This window comes from Myotis nattereri (genome assembly GCF_964212035.1).
Source record: "Myotis nattereri genome assembly, chromosome: 17".
Taxonomy (NCBI): Eukaryota; Metazoa; Chordata; class Mammalia; order Chiroptera; family Vespertilionidae; genus Myotis; species Myotis nattereri.
The window spans coordinates 30,082,702-30,103,194 of record NC_138092.1 but is presented as its reverse complement, the minus strand read 5'-3'; the positions used below and the strand labels follow the sequence as shown (position 1 = coordinate 30,103,194).

Sequence of the window (20,493 nt, the reverse complement as noted above, 5' to 3'; positions counted from 1 at the left end):
TTGAAACTTCGTGGCCACACTCAAGGGGCCAAAGAGCCGCATGTGGCTCGCGAGCCGCAGTTTGCCGACCACTGCTCTAGGATATCCACAAGCCTAGAGAATGGTGCTGCCAGCCACAGAAGGCTATGCCCGGGCTTTGAAACCCAACGGAGTGTGCCTGGCTGATTTTCTGAATTGCCTGGCACTGGTAGCTCCTTTTTTCATTCCATTTTCTGATTCTTTGAACAGGAATGTCCATAACTGTTATTCTATGCCTGTCCTATCTTCATATTTGGGAGAAGATAACTGGTTCTAGGTTCACAGATGGAGAAAAAGTATCTTTCAGGAATCACACCCAAATCCTTACTCATACCTATCTTAGATGATCAAACTGAGATTTGGAATTTTTGAGAGGGTGAAATTCAGATAAGATATTGCATTTGAAGTTGATGCTGTAATAGTCTGAGACTTTTGAGCACCTCTGGATGGGGTAACTTTATTTGGGATGGATGTGAACTTTTTGAGGTGGGAGTAAACTGTGATAGGTAGAATGGCCCCACAAAATGCTCATGTTCTAATGCTCAAATGTGTCCATTTTGCAGATGTAATTATAGTAAGCATTTTGAGAGATTATCCTGGATTATCTAGGAAAACAAAATATAATCACAAGGATCCTTGTAAGACAAAAGCAGAATTAAAGTTGGGACTAAAAGAGGTAAGAAGAGAAGCAGAGACTGGAGGGATACAGCCGTAAGTGAGGGGATGCCAGCAGCCTCTACAAGTTGGAAGAGGCAAAGAACAGATTCACCCCTGGAGCCTCCAGAAGGAATCTGAGATGCTACTTTACATGGTAAAAGGGACTTTAAAGATGTGGTTAAGGTTACTATAGACCTTAAGATGAGGAGATAATCCCGGATTACCTTGTGGGCCCAATGTAATCACATGAGTCCTTAAAAGCAGAGAACCTTTCCTGGCTGTTGTCATAGAAATATGATGACAGAACCGTCAGAAAGATACAATGTTGCTGGCTTTGAAGATGGGAACAGAGGGCCACAGGCCTACCAATGCAAGTGGCCTCCAGAAGTTGAAAAGGCCAGGAAATGCTTCTTCCAGAGTCTCCCGAAAGAATGCAGTCCTGTCAGCACCTGACTTTAGCCCAGTGACACTAGTTTAACCTATAGAATTAGAGGACAATAAATCTGCTGTCATGAGCCACTACGCTTATAGTAACTTGTTATAGCAGCAATAGAAAACTAACCAGGAGTGGGCGACCGAAGATGAAGTGGCGTCTGGGAAGAAGAACAAGCTTTTCTATCATTCCTGATGTACCTGCCTCACTCATGAAACACCTGGCTTCAGCAGGAATGCAAACCTTTCCACTGGTCTTTCTTCAGATCCATTGGGCCTGACAGAACTGACATTCCTGTATTTCTATACTAGTTTTGTTCTGAAGTAGAAAACATTCTGGCTTTGACACTGAGAACAGTTCAGTATCTATAGTGGGCCCCTAGAAAAATGAGTTGACTGAATAAATGAATGTGATCAAGGCAAGTTCTGGGAGGGACTATAATTCCTCTTTTTTAAAGTGCTGTTTACCACATCTCAAGAATAGCTGACCTTTATGTTTGTTTCAAGTTTATAATGTTCACAGTTCCATAAAATACAAGGTTGAACAGTAATATAGCTAAGTCAGTAAGTAAAAAGGATGTATAATATCTTAATAGGAGAAATAATCATTGCATGATCAAAGTATTTCAAAATCAGAATAAAGATACTCTTTAGTATATATTATAGATAAATTTTCAAAACATTTGATCAGAAAATTCCTTAATGGCTCTTGATCAATGCATCATCAAGAAACTTTACTGCAAATTTTACCAAATTTATCAAAATGGAATTGTGTTAATTTTCTCTGCCAACAAATGTTGTTACATGAACTCTGGGCATATAACAAATTGGTTTGTGGATATTTAAAAGCTATCAACATAAACCAGCCCTACAAATAATAATTCAAAGATATTTATCTCAAGACCTACTCCTAGTCCAAATTCATCTATACTAAGGCTGGAGGATAAAATATAAATAAAACCAAAATGCATCTGTGTAAATTATAAAAACAATCTGGTACTTGTGTAAGTAAGTTTTCCTTATTAATATGGCACATCATCTCTCCTTTGTGTTACTACATGAATAGGAGCAGCATTATTTCAGTTGCTGGAGAATCACAGTGTTAATAATACCTGCTTCTTGTAGTGTCAGGCTTTCATCAGTTAGCTCTTTGCTTGGAAATGAAGTTATAAGAATAAAGTCAAGATTTGCAAATTCAGGACGGGACTGTATAATGAAGTCCCGAACATCCAGGATCCTGAGAAATAAGATAAAAATAATTTGTGATACAGAAATCTTATTACCATGTAAGCTTTTAGCTAAAATTAGATAATAATAAAAATCACACAATTCTAATCCTTATTTAAATGTGTTGTAATTTTCTTTAATTTACACTATTTCAATGGATGGATTTATTTTAGCTGTAAGACACAATATGAGGATTAACTTTGGAGTGTACCTAGTATCTACTTTTACTGTAAAAAAGAGACAATCTTCAGATGAGTTATGCACAAAATAAATGCCAACCATGTTATTATAATGAAAAGTGCAGGCCCTACTTTTATCAGAGTATAAAATATTTTAGCAGTGCTCGATCCAGAAAAAGAAAGGTACCTCAAATTGGCCTCTGTCAAAGTGAGTCTGAAACTATGAAAAGTGTAAGTCATAAGAATAGTTTTTAAACATTACTTTCACACAGGGCTTCTGGTTAAGATGGTGGTATCAGTATATGCCATACTCACATTCTCCTACAACTACATCAAAATTATAACTACAGAACAACCACAATTCAGAACCAACTGAAATCTAGCTGAACAGAAGTCCTACAATGAGAATATAAAGAAGTCACATTGAGACTGGCAGGAAAGGCGGAGACGCAGAATGGGGCTGGTCCCACACTCATATGTGGCAAATAAAAGTGGGAGGGATATCTTGGCTGCGGCAGCCCCCCTGAGGAGTGAAGGGACCCAGCTCCAAATCAGGTCCTCCAGCCCAGGGTTCCAATGCTGAGAAGTCCCCATACCTTCTGGCTATATAGACACCAGTGGGGATTGTGGATGTGTGAGACAGAGGGCCTCCGGAGTCCCAGGCAGGAGAGAGAGAAACATCAGTTTGTTGTTCACTTATTTATGCATTCATTGGTTGATTCTTGTATGTGCCCTGGTGTATGGGGATGAGGCTCTAACCAACTAAGGGCCACAGGCAGTTCCTCCTAAAGGGCCCGTGCATGGACTTACTTGAATGCACTTCCTCAGAGCTCCAGCACTGGGGCAGCTGTTTGAAAGCTACCAGGGACATAGTGAGAAGAACTGACTTGTCTGACATGAGGTGGGGTGGCAGCAGGAAAAGAGCTGGAGGGGTAGTTTTTCCCCGGAGAAAAGTGCTGGCAGAGGCCATTGCTCCTTTCCTGAGCCCTCCCCCCATAGAACTGGCAGGTGACTGCCACATCTGAGTCTCCACCAAATTGGCTAACATTGCTAGTCCTGTCCTGGTGATTTCCTGAGACCAGCCCCACCCACTTTGCAGGCCGACCCAACTTACAGGCTTACCCAAGTGATTCCAGTGGCTTTTCCATACAGCCTGTCTTGGCTCATGCTTCACACATTCCTAAAATCTTTCAAATGAGTAGCATCTGGTTTTGGCATGCCCTTTACCTCTCACTAAGTGGCCCCAGGCCGGACACTGGTGGCATCCAGCCTTGGTCCACAGCTTGCCCTCTCCTGGGCACCTCCAAGCCCAGCACACGTAGCAGCCATCAGCAGACTGCTTTGTAACTCATTCCAGTTGGCCCCAGGCAAACACAGGGGGTGGCTAACCTTGGCCTGAACCTCCCAGGAGGTCCCACAGCCAGCACAACTGATGGGCAGCTTTAGATCACATAGAAGTAACACCCAACTACCTCCACAAGTGACAAACTCAAATGGCAGACTCAGCAGGCAACAGAGCTGCACTGAAGTAAGTCCTACTCTGTGGGTGGGTCCCTGCACAGCTGATACTCCATGGTGGTCCCAGCCAGTCCTCGCAGTCTATCAGCTGGGGGTAAATCCCTCCCATTGAGGTGCCAACAGCAATCAACTACAAGAGGAGGGTGTACACATAGGGGAGGCAACTGGACTGCCCATCTCTGGTGAAAATGAACGATAAAATAGCAATAAATACATATCCACCAATAACTGAACCTAAAAAACAAATGAACAAGCAGAACAGAAACAGACTCATAGATGCAGTGAACATTTTCACGGTTGCCAAATGCGAGGGGGAATGAGTGAAAAAGGTGAAGGGATTAAGAAGTACAAACTGGTAGTTACAGAATAGTCATGGGGATATAAAGTATAGCATAGGGAATATAGTCAATAATATTCTTATAACTATATATGGTGAGAAATGGGTATGAGATTTATCAGGATGATCACTTAGTAAGTGATATATGTCTAATCACTGGATTGTACACCTGAAACTAAAATGATACTGTATATCAACTGTAATCGAAAAATAAAAAAATGATTTAAAGTAAAAAAAGAATTTCTTTCACATATACACAATACTCAACTTAGATCATAAATGTATCCCTGCAAAGGCATATAATAAACAAAAATAATCGTATTAGCACAAGTGTTAATTTACAAGTGAATGGTGAAATGGCATTTAAAATGGTTTATTTGAAGTACTTGACAAGCACAATTAAACTTTACAGTATAAGTTTATATTACAAAGTTAACCCAATCAGTACTACCATAAATTTTTATATGAGTAAAGTCCAAATAAGGTTTTAATATTAAATTAAATCTGATTCCACTTTATGTGGTTTTAGCAACAGTGCAAAACTGCAGCTTTTAATGATTTTGTTTTTTTGAGTAGTACCTGGATTTGCATTACTATTTGGAGTTTACAAAGGATGTTTAATTACTAAGTATTTCACTTCTTACACATAGCTATTACCCTTGTAAAGTTTTTTTCCCCTTTGTCAAAAACTTACTGCATATCTAAAGAATTTCATATTCTTCATTACTCCAGTCACATTCAGTTTACACAGATCAGTAACCCTATGTGTGAGAGTAAACTAGAAGTTTACCTGTGTGTACTATTGAATCTTTGTATCAAACGACTCCCATCTGCCAGCCTGATTTGAATTTTTGTTGTTGGCATTGAATCATCAATCAGAACAGCTGCATTAAGTATTGACTTCTCCTCCTCTTCTGGGGAGGAAGGTGTACTGACAATTTCAGGGGTAAGGCTATGAAATAAGAATGAAAGAGTTAGAAAACAAATGCAAACACATAAGACACGTAACAAACTGAAGACAGTGGCATAACCACCGAGGCTGATCCCTGACTCTCCAGCTAGCCCCTCCTCTGGCTTCGGGACTAGCCAGAACATGGCCCCTTTGGTCTCCTATACTTCTTCCAAGCTCTTTCATTATATTACAGTTATTCTGGACCCTATGATTTTGATTTAGTTTATCCAATCTCTTTAAAAAGCCTATTTGTGTACTCCTTCCTTCTTTATCCCTTTGAAGTTTCATGAAACTAGCAAACACCGGCCTTTAGTCTGAAATCTGAGCAACTTTGAGTTAACATCAAAGAATGACTAAGAGCACAGACAGACTTGGTTTCAAATCTCAGCCATGTTTACTGTGTAAACTTAAGTAAATTAATCTCTTTGAATCCCAGCTCTGTCATTTGTAAAATGGAGGAAATATTGGGGTACAAAGGTACATTATACAGGCATATCTCAGAGATTCAGGTTTGGTTCCAGACCACCACAATAAAGCGAGTATCACAATAAAATGTGTAACACAGTAAGGCAAGTCGTAATCTTTTTTGCTGGTGAAGAGTCTTGCCTTCAGTTTGTAAAAAAAATGCACCATCTATGAAGCTCAATAAACTAAAGTGCAATAATACAAGGTGTGCCTGTACCAGTAAGTCCTAGAACACTTTATCAAACAAAATCTAATTGCTGGGCACTGAAGGATGTGCTTGGGTCTTTAAAAAAGGCAGGTTAATATATGTATTTGTATTTCCTACATGTCTCAGAAATCAGTCTCTAAAAGAGATGGCATTGTAATTAGGTAGTTATTAATAACTAGAGGACCGGTGCACGAATTCGTGCATGGGTGGGGTTCCTCAGCCTGGCTGGCGATTCGGGCCTATCGGGGGCCAGCCAGCCAGGGGGAGGGGCCACAAGAGGTTGGCCGGCTGGGGGGAGGGGCCGCAGGAGGTTGGCTGGCTGGAGGGGGAGGGGCCATGGGAGGTTGGTTGGCCAATTTGGGAGGTTGGCTATGGGAGTGCACTGACCACCAGGGGACAGCTCCTGCGTTGAGCGTCTGCCCCTTGGTGGTCAGTGCATGTCACAGCAACTGGTTGACCGGTCATTTTGGTAGTTCCGGTCGTTCGGTTGTAACGGTTGCTTAGGCTTTTATATATATAGACAAGAGACCCAGTGCATAAAATTCATGCATGAGGTGGGTTCCCTCAGCCCAACCTGCACCCTCTCCAATCTGGGAGCCCTCAGGGGATGTCCTACTGATGGCTTAGGCCCACTCCCTGTGGTTTTCTGCTCTCTGCAGGGCCCGCTTGCCTGCTCGCCCAGTCGCTGCAGCAACCTGCAAGCAGGCCCTGCTGTCTGCTCTCTGAGGGGCCTGCTTGCCGGCTAGCTGCCAGTGGGACTGAACGGACTGGAGGACTTCTGGGGGCAGGTCCAGCTGCGCCACCTGCCTCTGCTCCTCCAGCGGAGCTGAGGGGCCTGGGTGCTGCCATTTTGTGATGGAGTGATGGTCAATTTGCATATTCCCGCTTTATTAGATAGGCTAGGAAAGCTGAAAAGGGAAGGCTAGACATTACAGGCATGTTCCCTGCAAAACACTGGGGAGAGAGGACTGGACATAGGGAAGATAGACTCATGCCCAGTAAAGCTGGGATGACAAAGGAAAGGTATTTGCCAGTCAATCACACCTGGTGACAGAGATGGTTGGCCAGAATGAGTGTGGCCACTGCAAGTGCATGGAAATTTGGGATATATAATCCCCTAAACAAAGAAGCTCATTCTCTTATGCTCTTGGCACACTTGGCTTCCTTGCATTCTCCCATGTGGCCCACGACCATGTGGACCCCTACACACAATGGACTAATGGACTGCAACTAGCTTGATACTGAACTGGACCCGACTCCAACATGGAACAAAAACTCTGGACCCTGGCTCTGATTTTAGCTTTACTGAAACCCCAGCTATACTCCTTCTATGACTGGACTAAGGGAAATGGGACTTTGGAAACTGAGGGGTGTAATTCCATAGAAATAAAGTTTTCTACTATATCTCGTCCTCCTGTGGAAGTCTCCAGAAATGCTCATTCCAGCGGTACCTCAATAACCCCACTCCCACTAGTGATGGGGGAAGATGAGAAACGTTTTTCTCCAATAACAAAAGCAGAAAATGATAGAGAAATGGAGACTCGAGATATGAAAGACAAGGATAAAGAACCAGTACTGAATTCTTTCCTATTTTGAGGAGAGGGGAATAGAGAACCAGTGTGCCCAATGCAAATGAAAAGAACTTGGAAGGGAAGGAATTATATGAAAAGGAATAAAACATGCACAAAAGGGTATGTGGGACACATGACTGATGCATCAATTCCACAGGTCACCTGTAGTGATAATGTGGACAAATAGAGGATAACCTGTACTAACTTATTTTACAAGATTTATGAAGAGTCTTTTAAGCCAGGCTGTTATAAAGGAGTCCACTCATACACTATACCACGCACATTGGTTTCTAAATTATGCTCAGCAGAATCCAAGGGGTCCTTGGGAAATGTCTGAGATAATTCCTCCTTCTCTTACAACCAGAGGAACTCAGGTTTCATATATGTTTTAAATACATATTGGGCTTCCGTAACTTGAAGAAAGACTTTGGCTGCTTAAAATGTATTGAGAAAAACCAACTTAAGCACACTGCTTTGCTGCAAGAGCTCAGTGGAACCTAAGCATGCTTAAAGCTATGATCTAAGATATCTATTGTTTTATCTAATCAACAACCCCTTCCAATATCCCCCCCTTTGACACTATGTAATTAGATAGAGACAAGATGGTCTAATGGTAAAAGCACAGACTCTGGAGCCAGAGTTCCTGGTTTGAATCGTACATGCTCATCACTTCCCACCTCAATCAATGTGGGCAAAATACTGCATCTGCAAAAGGAGGGATAACAGGGTCCACAGGGAAAAGTGGTGTGAAGATTAAATGAGTTAATGTATGTAAAGTGCTCAGAGGGCCAAGAATGTGGTAACTGCTATGTAAGTATTAGCTACTAATATTGACACCAGATTTGCATATCTAATTCCATCAGCAAAGTTTTAGCTTTTACTTTCTAGATTATTTTGATATATTTTATTCCCAAAGGAAATTCATGTTGAACACACACAAGTATTTTTCTCATTTTAGGATTCTACCTTCCAAGTTTTTGTCCATCTCCACTAAAAGCCTTGAACTTCAATCTGGGTTTTATGTATTCTTGATCCTGATGATCCTCCATATCCAAGTTCACTTGGCCACCATGAACCAGTCGCTGAAGCTCTGGGGGAATTTCTCTTTTAAAAAAGGGAAAAAGGTTTTAGTTAACTTTTGGAAAAAAAAGAAGAATCTATAGTGTTGATATTGATATAATCAAGTTGTGAGCTATACTGGAAAACCACAATTTTTGCATAAATTTGTAATATAAACGTTTCTGTGATGATTGATATTTTTTTATCTATAGATATTTCTTTCTTGAAGTTGCATCACATCATTCCTTAGAGATTCTCAACATAGAGATTTTTTGTTGTCATAGTGATCTTGGAGTGCTTCTGATAAATTGCAAGGCAGCAATTCTTACCTAAATTAACACTAGGAAATTCCTATGAGGACATAACAGTTAATGCAGATACTTCTTTCCAAACTCCTGGAAGAGGTTTTCAAAATGATAGGGATATTTTTGATTGTTGTGTGGCTGCTGAGTGCTGCTGCCCAGTCAGGGCGGGGGATGAATGATGCTCTGACATGGGGGAGCCATCTTGCACAATGAAGACTTGTCTCGGGTTCCACAGAACCACTGAATACCCTGCCAGAGAGTCATATGATGACGAATGACACTGTTTATAATGTCTGAGCCTAAAACCCAAGGCTTAGGCTCTGTCTTACATATAAGCAAAACCTCAAAACCTGTTTTTGTGTGTGTACTGTTTTAATATGCTTTGCAATTTCCATCTTCCATATAAACGAGGGAAGACTGCAACTTCTTTTGTTTAGAACAAATCCCTGTCTGCACTGCCACTTATAGTAATGAAGTTGCCAACTTCCTATACCTCCGTATTCTGTTTTTATGCCTGTCACATTTATGTGAGAAGTGCTCGTCTGCACATAAGTGCAAATTATCTGGCTGCTTGTTGTATCTTCTGGTGTGGTCATACTTGGGTATTTAGAAACTGAAATATGTATAATTTTATGGTAAATTACTTTCTTTTAGTCCCTCAATATTTGTAAGATAAAATTTACTTTAATTTTTTGGAAATAATATACATAGATTTATGAATTTTTCTTTGGAGATACTGAAGATGTATTACAAAGTATTTGTTATAAAAAGGGAACAACAATTACATAGCTGACAATCACTGTCTGATATCAATCACTGCTTTCAAGGAGTCTTTTCTAAAACTATTCTTGATCATAATTTGTTTGAGAATATGGTGTGATTCAAATTTTTTAAAAAATTAGTATATCATACTGTGTGAACAGTAGCCTACAAAGTTTATACATTATTTTCACTTAACAAATAAGTTTTCATCTATAATACATTCGTCATCAATAAGTTCTTTTCTTCTACCATCTTGAAATAAGCATCAATTTCAACTGTACTGCTGATCTTCACTTAGCAGATGAACCCTTTCCCTACTCATCACTCCCATCTCTTCCCAGTGACTCTGCAGGGTTCCCAGTCCGAAGCATTGACTTAAACCATCATATACTGCCTCCCAGGTCAGCCTCCCACCTTTCTCAATGACTTCAGCATACTGCCTACAGCTTACAGCATTTCTTGCCTTTTTTTGATATCCTGAATTATCTCTGATGAATTCAAATTCAAAATTCATGCTAATTAACGTTCTAAAATACCCTTTCTCCAGAGTGTTCTTTCACTATCTCAACTCCAATGAGTTTCATCTCTACTCCACTTGGATATATTTCATCACTTGGAAAAGCCCTGTCTTCAGTTCCTGGGTGGAGTATAACCTCCTACTCCAGTCCCTTTACTGCTACTTAAATTTCCCAGTTCATCACCAATATCTCAGTAAAATATCTTATTCTTCAGTAAGGGCTAGTGAGCTATGATGTTCTTAAGGCAGGTCAGAGTACTGTATATTGGTTTACTTTCATAAATTATAACTTCAAACTAACCTTTTGAAATCTTCTGCCAGCAGTAATGCCACTTTAAAAGATTTCTAATATAAGCTGCTGAATTTCAGGCATACATGCAATGAGTCACCCTGTCAACAGTAAGCAGGACAGTGGCTTAGTGGATGGCAACTACATGCTAATCAATTAATTGATTATACTGAGGTGGTTCTTCTTAGAGTTGGGACCATAGATAGCTTCATCAGATTTTTAAAGGGACGATGTCTTACTGCTTTCCCACTCCCCACAGGTGAAAACAGTAACTTATAGACAATAATATATCCTTTATGTACTTAGAAATACCCTTCCCCCAGGAGTCACTTACATAATCCAATTCTTAGATACCAGTAGAGTCCTACTGAATGGCATTCTGCTTAAAAAACAAAAACAAAACAAAACAAAACAAAACAAAACAAAACAAACAAAACAAAAAACTCCCACCCTGAATAACAAATAGAACACAATAATACAGCTTACCCTCTTTTAACAGACTCCAGAAATTGAGCATTCACTGGATCATTGTATGGTCTCAATTCTCCATCATCTAAACTGAAACCATTGCTCCACAACTTAAGCAAAATCTGAACCTTTTGAGCACAGAAAAGAAATAAAGATAAAGAAAATACAAAAATCTATTTGCATCAAACAATCTTAAGTTTTAAATGTAATTTTAAACAACTTACTTAGTTTAAAATATGGAGTTATTTGTACTCTCCTTATTCACAGTTAAAATAAAGACATACGTGAAACCATTTGTGTCTGCTAAGCAGATCTGTAGTTAGCTTAACAAATGGACCATGGCTGAAACACCAAAGGTCCCACAGGTCCCATACCTGGGCCCTGGCTTCAAGGCACAATTATTTCTAGTTCATTGAGGAAACAAAAGCAATGAGATCATTCAGCTGTACTCTGCACCCACCTTCTCCTTCCGTGTCCATATTTTCTAATACAGAACTTAAATATTCATTCCAAGGTGCAAGACAGAATTTCTAGGGACCCGCCAAGGCTAAACTACATGTTTAAAATAAAGTTATAACTCCGAAATTTCAAAAGGTAAATAAAATAATGACTTAGGTATTGCTATGTTTACAACTCTGCTCATTCTATGTCATAACTACACCATTTATAATAATCATCATCATACATATATAAGCTTATTTTACAGTGAATCATACAATTCTTTCAACAAATAGTTATGTATCTCTAAGTGCAAGGCACATTAGGGATACAAAAGATAAAATTTGAGACGGAAAACTTACAAATTAGGCCTTTTAATCTGCTTTACAAATTAAGAAAACAAAAAGATATTTATATTACCAACTTTTAATTTTAAAATAAACAGTAGTAACTAGAGGCAAATATCTATTAATTTTTCACTTTGATTACTGTACCTACATCTTGCATCTGATTTTCTCCATAGATATATTCAGACTGTTTACAAATGGAATTACCCAATCTGTATCCTCCACCTGTAAAGGACTAAAATACAAAGCAAGTGAGTTAAAAATTCTGTAAGGCTTATTAAGCAGTATGTTGCAATAATCCTATATAATAAAGGCCTAATATGCAAATCAACCGAACGGCAGAACTACCAGTCACTATAACGCAGTGACCACCAGGGGGCAGATGCTCAATGCAGGAGCTGCCCCTGGTGGTCAGTGTGCTCCCACAGGGGGAGCGCTGCTCAGCCAGAAGCCAGGCTCACCGCTGGCGAGCACAGCGGTGGTGGCGGGAGCCTCTTCCACCTCCAAGGCAGTGCTAAGGAGCAGCAAGCCCAGCTTCTGACTGGTAAGCGCAGCAACAGTGGTGGGAGCCTCTCCCACCTTCTCTGCAGGTGGGCGATAAGGAGTGAGGGGTCCCGGATGGCGAGAGGGATGTCTGACTGCCAGCTTAGCCTGGGGGATCGGGCCTAAGCTGGCAGGCGGACATCCCCCCGAGGGGTCCCAGACTGTGAGAGGGCGTAGGCCGGGCTGAGGGACCCCACCATGTGCTTGAATCTCATGCACTGGGCCTCTAGTGTGTGATATATATTTTAAAACTAAATTAACTATTATTAGTCAAACCGGTTTATATTTTCCAGGAAAACAGCATATTAACATTAAAGTCTTATGTTACAACACAAAGAGGTATATTCAAGTAAGAAGTTATGTTTTTTGCCCTGGCCAGTTGACTATGTGGTAGTTTAGGAAACCTCCCCAAATGATTTGACAAGAGAAATCAGGTTGGGAAATGTTAATTATGAGGACACTAGAGGTCGGATGCACAAAATTTGTGCAAGAGTAGGCCTTCCTTCCCTCAGCTGCTAGCACCAGGTTCCCTCTAGCACCCGGGACCCAGGCTTCCCTCGCAGCCCTGACTTTGTCCGGAAGGTTGTCCAAAAGGATGTCCAGTCTAATTAGCATATTATGCTTTTATTATTATAGATATGGCAATTACACACAAAAATAAACTTTAGTATACCAATACTGCATCTAGAAAGTTTTGCAGAAACTGAAGAAGGTACAAAAATAATCCAATGAAAGAAAAAGAGCCTTTCAACATGGTGGAGCAATTCGTCCTCTGCACAAGTAGAAATAAGAATCTTGACTTAAACTTAATCAAAATCAACTCAAAATGGGTCACAGGTTTAAATGGAAAACTATAAAACTTTTCTAGATAACACAGAGAAAATCTTTGGGACCTAAGGTTAGGTGAAGAGTTCTTAGACAAGATACTAAAAGTATAATTCATAAAAAAAAAAAAAAAAAAAAGATAAATTGGACTTCATCAAAATTTAAAACTTTGCTTTATAAAAAACCCTGGTACGAGAATGAAAAGACAAGCTACAGTCCAGGAGGAAATATACACACAAAAAAATAAAGAACTCTCAAACAATTTTGTTTATAACAAATAATCCAATTTGAAAATGGGTCAAAGTAAAGAAGAGACATTTTACTAAAGAGGAAAAATAAAGAGAGTGGCAAATAAGCACCCAAGAAGATGTTCAACATTATAGGCCATTAGGAAAATGCAAATAACATCATTAGCCATTAGGGTATTGGGGAAAACTGGGTGAAAGGTACACAACACCTTTCTGTATACCTTTTGCAAATTCCTGTGAGCATAACTATTTCAGGTAAATAGAGAAGTTGCATAGAAATGCAAGAAACTGCCTCAACTGTCAATCATCAATAGAAAGATTATAACCTTATAAAAATGAGTCAAATATTTAAAGGAGAAATATACAGTTAGAAAAATAGTGTTATATAATAATATAAAAAACTATAGCCCTGGGAGAGTAGCTCAGTTGGTTGGAGTGTCTTCCTGAGATGCTAAGATTGCGGGTTCAAACCACAGTCAGGGCATATACAAGATCAACCAATGAATGCATAACTAAGTGGAACAACAAATCTCTCTTTCTCTCTCTCTCCTCCCTCACTCCCTCTCTTCCTTCCTCTCTCTCTGAAATCAATTTTTAAAAAACCTATAGAGGAGATCAAATATATAAGTAGCATCCTTAGTTTTGAAATTGAGCATTTACCTTAGTTTTGTCATCACCTGAAGCTCTTGTGGCTTCATGTAGAGGGACAGCCCCATGTTCCTTTGCCTCTTTGAAAAGTTCATTCACTATTTTCCCAGTTGAAGGTCGAACTAGATGCAATCCACTGTATTCATGCTCACTTGAATAGAACCTTTAAACATTACACTTTGTGAATAAAACTTAGAATACAGACATAAACTACTTTAAAGTAAAAAGCTACAGTCTTAGAAAAATAACTTTAATGTAAAAAGAATAATTTATACGCCTTCTGTGAAAATATTTAATTTTAAAAATAGGATTAAGGAATAAATAGTGAATAGTTCATATCATTTCTCGTGGAGTTTGCAGAGATTCCTGTAGCAAGCTCAGCATGCAGCATGAGAACCGGTTTGGTTCTTCCTCCCTCATTCTTTGCAATCACTTATAAATGCGCTTTTGGAGTGTGGTGGGGAGAAGTGTTGGCAACCAGAAGCTAAGTCTTTTCCCTGAGGAATCTACAATCACTAGGGACTTCGTTAGTGAAGAGACCTTTAGAGAGAGTGAACACCTAAATCTAGACTGCAGAGCTACACATAGAGGGTTTACTCCTAAGAGTTCTCTGGACTAAAAAATTATAACCCTGTGTTAAAGGTAAATAATTTAGACCACAAACAAGTTTTTTAGTGTATTAACTATGTAGAAACTGATTTCTACTCACTCCAACTTCATAACGGTCTTCCAGAACATAAAATTGCCTCTACATTAGTATCCTATTTTATCTTTTAAGATTTTTTCAATCAAGAATAACAGATAATATAACCTATGAAATATCAACATGGAGACTTCAAGTATAAGGTGATAATCAGAGTTCATGTTTTTAACTACCCATTCCCCCCAAATCAGTTTCAAATCTGCACTGAACTGACCCACAAAACAAAAAGTGGGCAAATTATATCAGCACTAGAGACAAAGAATGAAGGTCACCTTCAACACTTTCTCCAAAATTAGTATGTGCAAAACTGAACAGAGAGGGAAGGGCAGACCAGCTCTCAATTCACTGTAAGTGAAGAAAAAGTCCCCCTGGAGAACCAGTGGATACTAGCAAGCAGACCCTACTAACGGAAGCTAACATAAGGCTGGCTCACACAGCTGAGGGCAGGGGGGAAGTGGAGGTGGGGTTGCCTCCATCCTGCTAGAGCTCCGGGCAATACACTGAGGCCCAGGTTACCCCAAGCAGGAGCCACTGGAAGCTTTCCTGCCAAGCTTATACTGAGGGTCCACGTGCTACCATAGGTGGCTCTTTTTTCTTTTCTCTTTTAAATTTTATTTTTAAATTACAGTTCATATTCAATATTATTTTGAATTAGTTTCAGGTGTATAGCATAGTGGTTAGATAATCATATACTTTACAAATTGATCCCTCAATACCTCCAGTACCCATCTGGCACCATACATAGCTGGCTTGTAAGACAAGCGTTAGTATTAGGAGCTGTACAACAGAGAGGTAGCAATGAGAAAGGAAGATGAAGAGAAAGGGAGAGAAAATGATAAAGAAAGGAAGGGGTATTGGTGAGGAAGACCTCACTGAAAAACCTAGATAATGTTTATTTTTAAAAGATTCCAAGGCCATTTAAATAATTTGGGATTAGTGAACAAAAAAGGGATAAAATTTTTAAAAACAAGAGAAAAACTTACCTTTGAGGTGGTGTTCGTGGGCTTTTAAAGACTGAAGCTTTAGGTCTATCAGTTTTGGAAGATTTGCATTTCACTTCATCTTTGTACAATTCTTCCAAGGCCAACTATAAAATAACAGATTTGTTATACAGTGTAACACTAGAAATAAACTCTCCCACACACCTAGAAATTGTGAGTAGAACATTAACTTGTAAGTGCACAGTAAAGAGCTCCAATGAAGGCCACTGCTTACTCTCTTTCAAAATAAAACCAATGCATACTCTTCTTTTATAAAACTAACCAAAATGCTGCAGATATTAGAATAAATTAAAATTATTATTTAATTATTTTCAAATAACTATGCAACAGTTTAAAAAACAATATTTGGTGACATCATTTTCAAAGCTGAACCTAAATTCTACAATCCTTTTAAAGATGTTTCACAACCTGCTCTCATCAGATGTCAAAAATTATTTCCTTTAGCTGTTCAAGTTTTCAAAATCCAAACACACAGAATAATTTCTAAAGTATTCTTTTTAAAAGTCTACCAGACATATTAAGTGTCATAAAGTTTAGGAAATTAAGCCGCTGGAAAATGACAGACAATGAATTACATAGATGGTTTATATCACTTTTAGAAAGCAATACTACCAAATTATGCATTATAGATATATGGATGGCTATCTGCAAAATGAAATAAACAAAACATAGTTCTTGAAATTGGAATTTTAAATAGTTAACCAAATATTTCAGTATTAAGTTATTTTGTTCCCCCTTTTGATATTTTTGTACAACTCGAAAAACTTTCCTTAATGCCCTTGTGGTTATCTATCTATATAATAAAAGCTTAAGCGACCGCTATGGCAGAATGACCAGGATGACTGGTCACTATGATGCACATTGATCACCAGGGGGCAGACGCTCAATGCAGGAGCTGCCCCCTGGTGGTCAGTGTGCTCCCACAGGGGGAACGCCGCTCAGCCAGAAGCCAGGCTCACAGCTGGCGAGCGCAGTGGAGGTGGCAAGAGCCTCTCCTGACTCGGTGGCATCACTAAGAAGCAGCCAGCGAGATGAGCGGTAAGGAGCAACGAGCTGGCAGGCAGTAAGGAACGAGGGGTCCCGGACTGCAAGAGGAATGTCCAACTGCCAGCTTAGGCCTGATCCCCCCTGGGGAGCAGGCCTAAGCCAGCAGGCAGACATCCCCCGAGTGGTCCTGGACTGCGAGAGGGCACAGGCCAGGCTGAGGGACCCCCCACCACCACCACCACAGTGCATGAATTTCGTGCACCGGGTCTCTTAGTGTATGTATGTATGTGTGTGTGTGTGTGTGTGTATGCACCTAAGCAACCGCTACAATGGAAAGACCAGAATGACCTGTTGCTCTGATGCGCACTGACCACCAGGAGGCAGACACTCAATGCAGGAGCTGCCCCCAGCCCGCGGGGCCCCGATCGCCGATGGGGCTTGTCGGCCAACCTCCTGATCCCACCCCCTGGCTGGCAGGCCCCGATCCCCTAATTGTGGCCGGGCCCCCAGGCTGGGACAGGGAACCAGGGGTGGGTGGCGGTGGACACGATCCCTTTCCTAAGGGGGCCGAGGGCTGGCTCCCTCCTCAGGGCTGGCTCCCTCCTCAGGGCTGGCAGCCAACCTCCGGGCCCCTCCCCCTGGCTGGAAGGTCCTGCTCACCAGGTAGGGGCTGGGCCCTGGGCTGGGATGGGGAACCAGGGGTGGGTGGTGGCGGGTGGCAAGGGGAGGAGGAGGTGGGGAGGTAGGGAACCTAATCAGCCCTGATGTCCGGCCAGGCCTAGGGACCTCACCCATGCCCAAATTCATGCACCGGGCCTCTAGTTCAATTATAATTGGCATGGCCATAATCTTTGAGAGAAAGAAAAAAACCAAAAACCAAGAAACAAAACAAAAACACACAAAAAACAGGGAGAGGGTGCAGGCCGGGCTGAGGAGACCCCCCCCCCCACCAAGTGCACAAATTTTCATGCACCGGCCTCTAGCTCATAAATAAATAAAACAAAAACCCTATCTTCTAATTGATGGTAGTAGCACTATCAGAATATCTGATCATTAATCATGTGTGAATCCACTGGATTATTGGTAAATTTGCCAAGAATCAGGTGATCAATGATCAATAACATCACCCCTAGCTTATAAATAAAGACACTGAGCATGAGAGAGGTTAAGTTCTCCTAAGGTCACCCAACGGCTAAGTGGCAGGACCAAGATGCTAACCGCAGTTGCCCTGACCGGAATCTCCATTTCCCCCAGCATCATCCCACGTTGCCTCTTGGTGAGGGCGGTCTACAGGAGAAAGTAAGATAGACAATAGCTTTGCTATTCCTCGATGCTCTTTACTCCTACTGAACTGACTTATGGGCACTGGTTCATCTCCTAACCTGACCTCACCATTCTCCAAGTCCTCATTTCATGCACTGCTTATTTTGGAACGCCATCATATGCCATCTTAAATGTTGCCCAAAATATATTCATATCTTATTTCTGTAAAAAAGAAAAAAAAAAGGTAGAAATGTCCTTTCCCATTGTATCCCTTTCAACGGAGTCCAGCACCAACCGTGGGTGTGATGCCCTACGCGTGTACCTCGGCATCGCCAGAGCTCGGCAGTGTGCTCCGTGGCAGGTGGCCAACCTTTGTTCAGAGAAGTAGAGAAGGAAGGTGGGACTATAAAGTAATAGAACTTTTCTACCAAGGCTGTGCGTTCAGCGTCATTCATGCTTCATTAGGTAGCTCGCTATAGGCGGCCACTTGTTGGATTTTATCAATGATCTCATAAGGAGGCCGAAAAATAAAAATTAAAAAAAGCCTAAAATGAGCCAAGTCGCGTGAAGCATCCGATAAAGGAAGGCAGAGTCCGGTGCAGCCTGCTGAGTAGCTGCCTCCCGCCCGCGTCCTACAGCTTCGCGCCGTTTCCACTCCCCATCTCCCAGGTGCAACGCTGCACAGGTGCCACTCCCACCGCCAGGCTGGGCAGCCCTGGGGGGAAAGCCTTCAGTTCCTCCCTTAAAAGGGAAAAGCCACCTGATCAGAAAGCACCGTTTCTGTCTATATTCAAGACAGAAACAGCCTCCGGGACGCAGATCCAGCCCGCACACCTGTTACTCCTTCCTAAGCGCGCGCCGGTTCCCCCTCCCCACCGTCCGCCTCCCCTCCGCGGCCAGCGCCCCGCCACGCCCGCCGCAGACCCGCTCAGCCGACCCCACCACACGCCGCTCTGAACGGAACGGGGCCTTCTCACTTTGCAAGCGGGGCGCAGGGGAAACGGACACTTGATCCCGCGAACACCCGCGGAGGCTGCGCCGCCCGAGTCCCAATGCGGTCCCCAGGTCGGCCTCCCACACGCCCCGCCCGCGGCCCCGCCCGCCGCCAGGCCCCGCCTCGGCTGCTCGCTGCACCTGCAAGTCCCGCGCGCTCGGGGGTCTCGGCCCAGAGGGTCGGTCCGGCTCCCCCGGCCCCGCATCGCCGCCTTCCGCCATCTTGGACCCGCTCGCAGGTGCCAGCGCCTGCGGAAGAGGTGCCTCCCGCAACTTCCGGGCCGGTTGCCCGGCAACGGGGGAGGCCGTCCCTGTGCGTCCGGCTTCCGCGCGCGACCCCGCTTCCTCCTGCGCCGGTGCGCGCCCCTCCTTTCCGGCGCTACCCCACCTGTCCTAGCCCCCTTTTTTCCTTAAAGGAGATTGGCTCCGTTTCTCCGTGGAGAGGCCTCTGCAAGGGCTTCCTGTACCCCGAGGCATCCCTGCAGATTCTGTAAGCCGCCAGAGGGGGCAGCAGAGACTTGCAAGCTCTTTGAACTAAACAATGAGAACGTCCTTTGGATGTTTTTCTGAGCAAAACTGCCTCCTTACTTTCCTAGCGGACTGGGTGGCATGTCGCCCCAAAGCATAAATTGGTGTTGCGAATAAAGAACATCATAAATGCTCTTTGCAGTCAGAACTAGACTCTACTAAACCCTCCCCGTTCATCTGAGGTTTATTTAAACCCTCCTCTTAACCCTGGCACTTGTATGCCCCCTGGATGCAATGGTAAAACCTGGTCCCACTCAATATAAAACTCACCATCTAGTGGGGAAAAGAATAATGCGAACAGATAATAAAATGCTATTTGCAATAGAGCTTGCAGGCAATGTTATTGTTACCAGACAGTCCCCGCTTAATGGGAGGGGGTGGAACTGTCCCCTCTTTGACTATAAAGACACTGAGGATGGATGAGAGAGCTTTTATGCCAGTTTCTGTTGAAAGACACTTTATTTAATATATATTCTTGGTCCATTAACACTGAACTCACAGTCAAAAGCACTATAACTCATGCCTGAACAGACCTCATCTAACACATATTTTCTCTGCAAGGCACATCACAGCCTTCTTGTGCTTAGGAACTTGGACTTGCAAACAGCAGTTCTGTGTTATGCTTGGGGCCATTTTCAACAGCGAGTTTACCAATAAAATGCACAAAAAAAATGCAAAAATGATGACATAAATAGACTGCGCATTTATTTACAATACAACAGCTGAATCAAGAAGGTAGGACATTTTCTCATTTACCCTCAGCTGGGAATATTCTCGTTGGGCAGTTCATTTTCTTTGCTTCCGTGTGCATGTCTGTGAATGACCACTAAAGCCCTAAGAGTATTGACTTGGGGTTACAAATGAATTTTATTGGGTAGGTGTATTTGCAGATATGGAATCTGCAAATAGACAACTGACTGCTTTTAAGATTTACAAATCTATTTTCCAATACCTACGTCTTGACATTCATTTCCAATTGTCTTTTTAATTGTTATTTTCATTTGG

The 20,493-nt window shown here is 41.9% G+C and overlaps 1 protein-coding gene across 1 annotated transcript; it reads right to left on the bottom strand.

Annotated features, from left to right (window-relative positions):
- Positions 1 to 222: 222 nt before the first annotated feature.
- On the bottom strand, positions 223 to 19,195 carry UBXN2B (UBX domain protein 2B). The gene is made up of 8 exons (XM_081111723.1): positions 19,102 to 19,195; positions 15,700 to 15,803; positions 14,026 to 14,176; positions 11,901 to 11,984; positions 10,983 to 11,092; positions 8,531 to 8,668; positions 5,159 to 5,320; positions 223 to 2,344 (listed from the first exon to the last, which is right to left on the bottom strand). The coding sequence occupies exons 1-8, from the start codon at positions 19,180 to 19,182 to the stop codon at positions 2,182 to 2,184; spliced, it is 993 nt and encodes a 330-aa protein (XP_080967849.1). The 5' UTR covers positions 19,183 to 19,195; the 3' UTR covers positions 223 to 2,181.
- Positions 19,196 to 20,493: the final 1,298 nt, after the last annotated feature.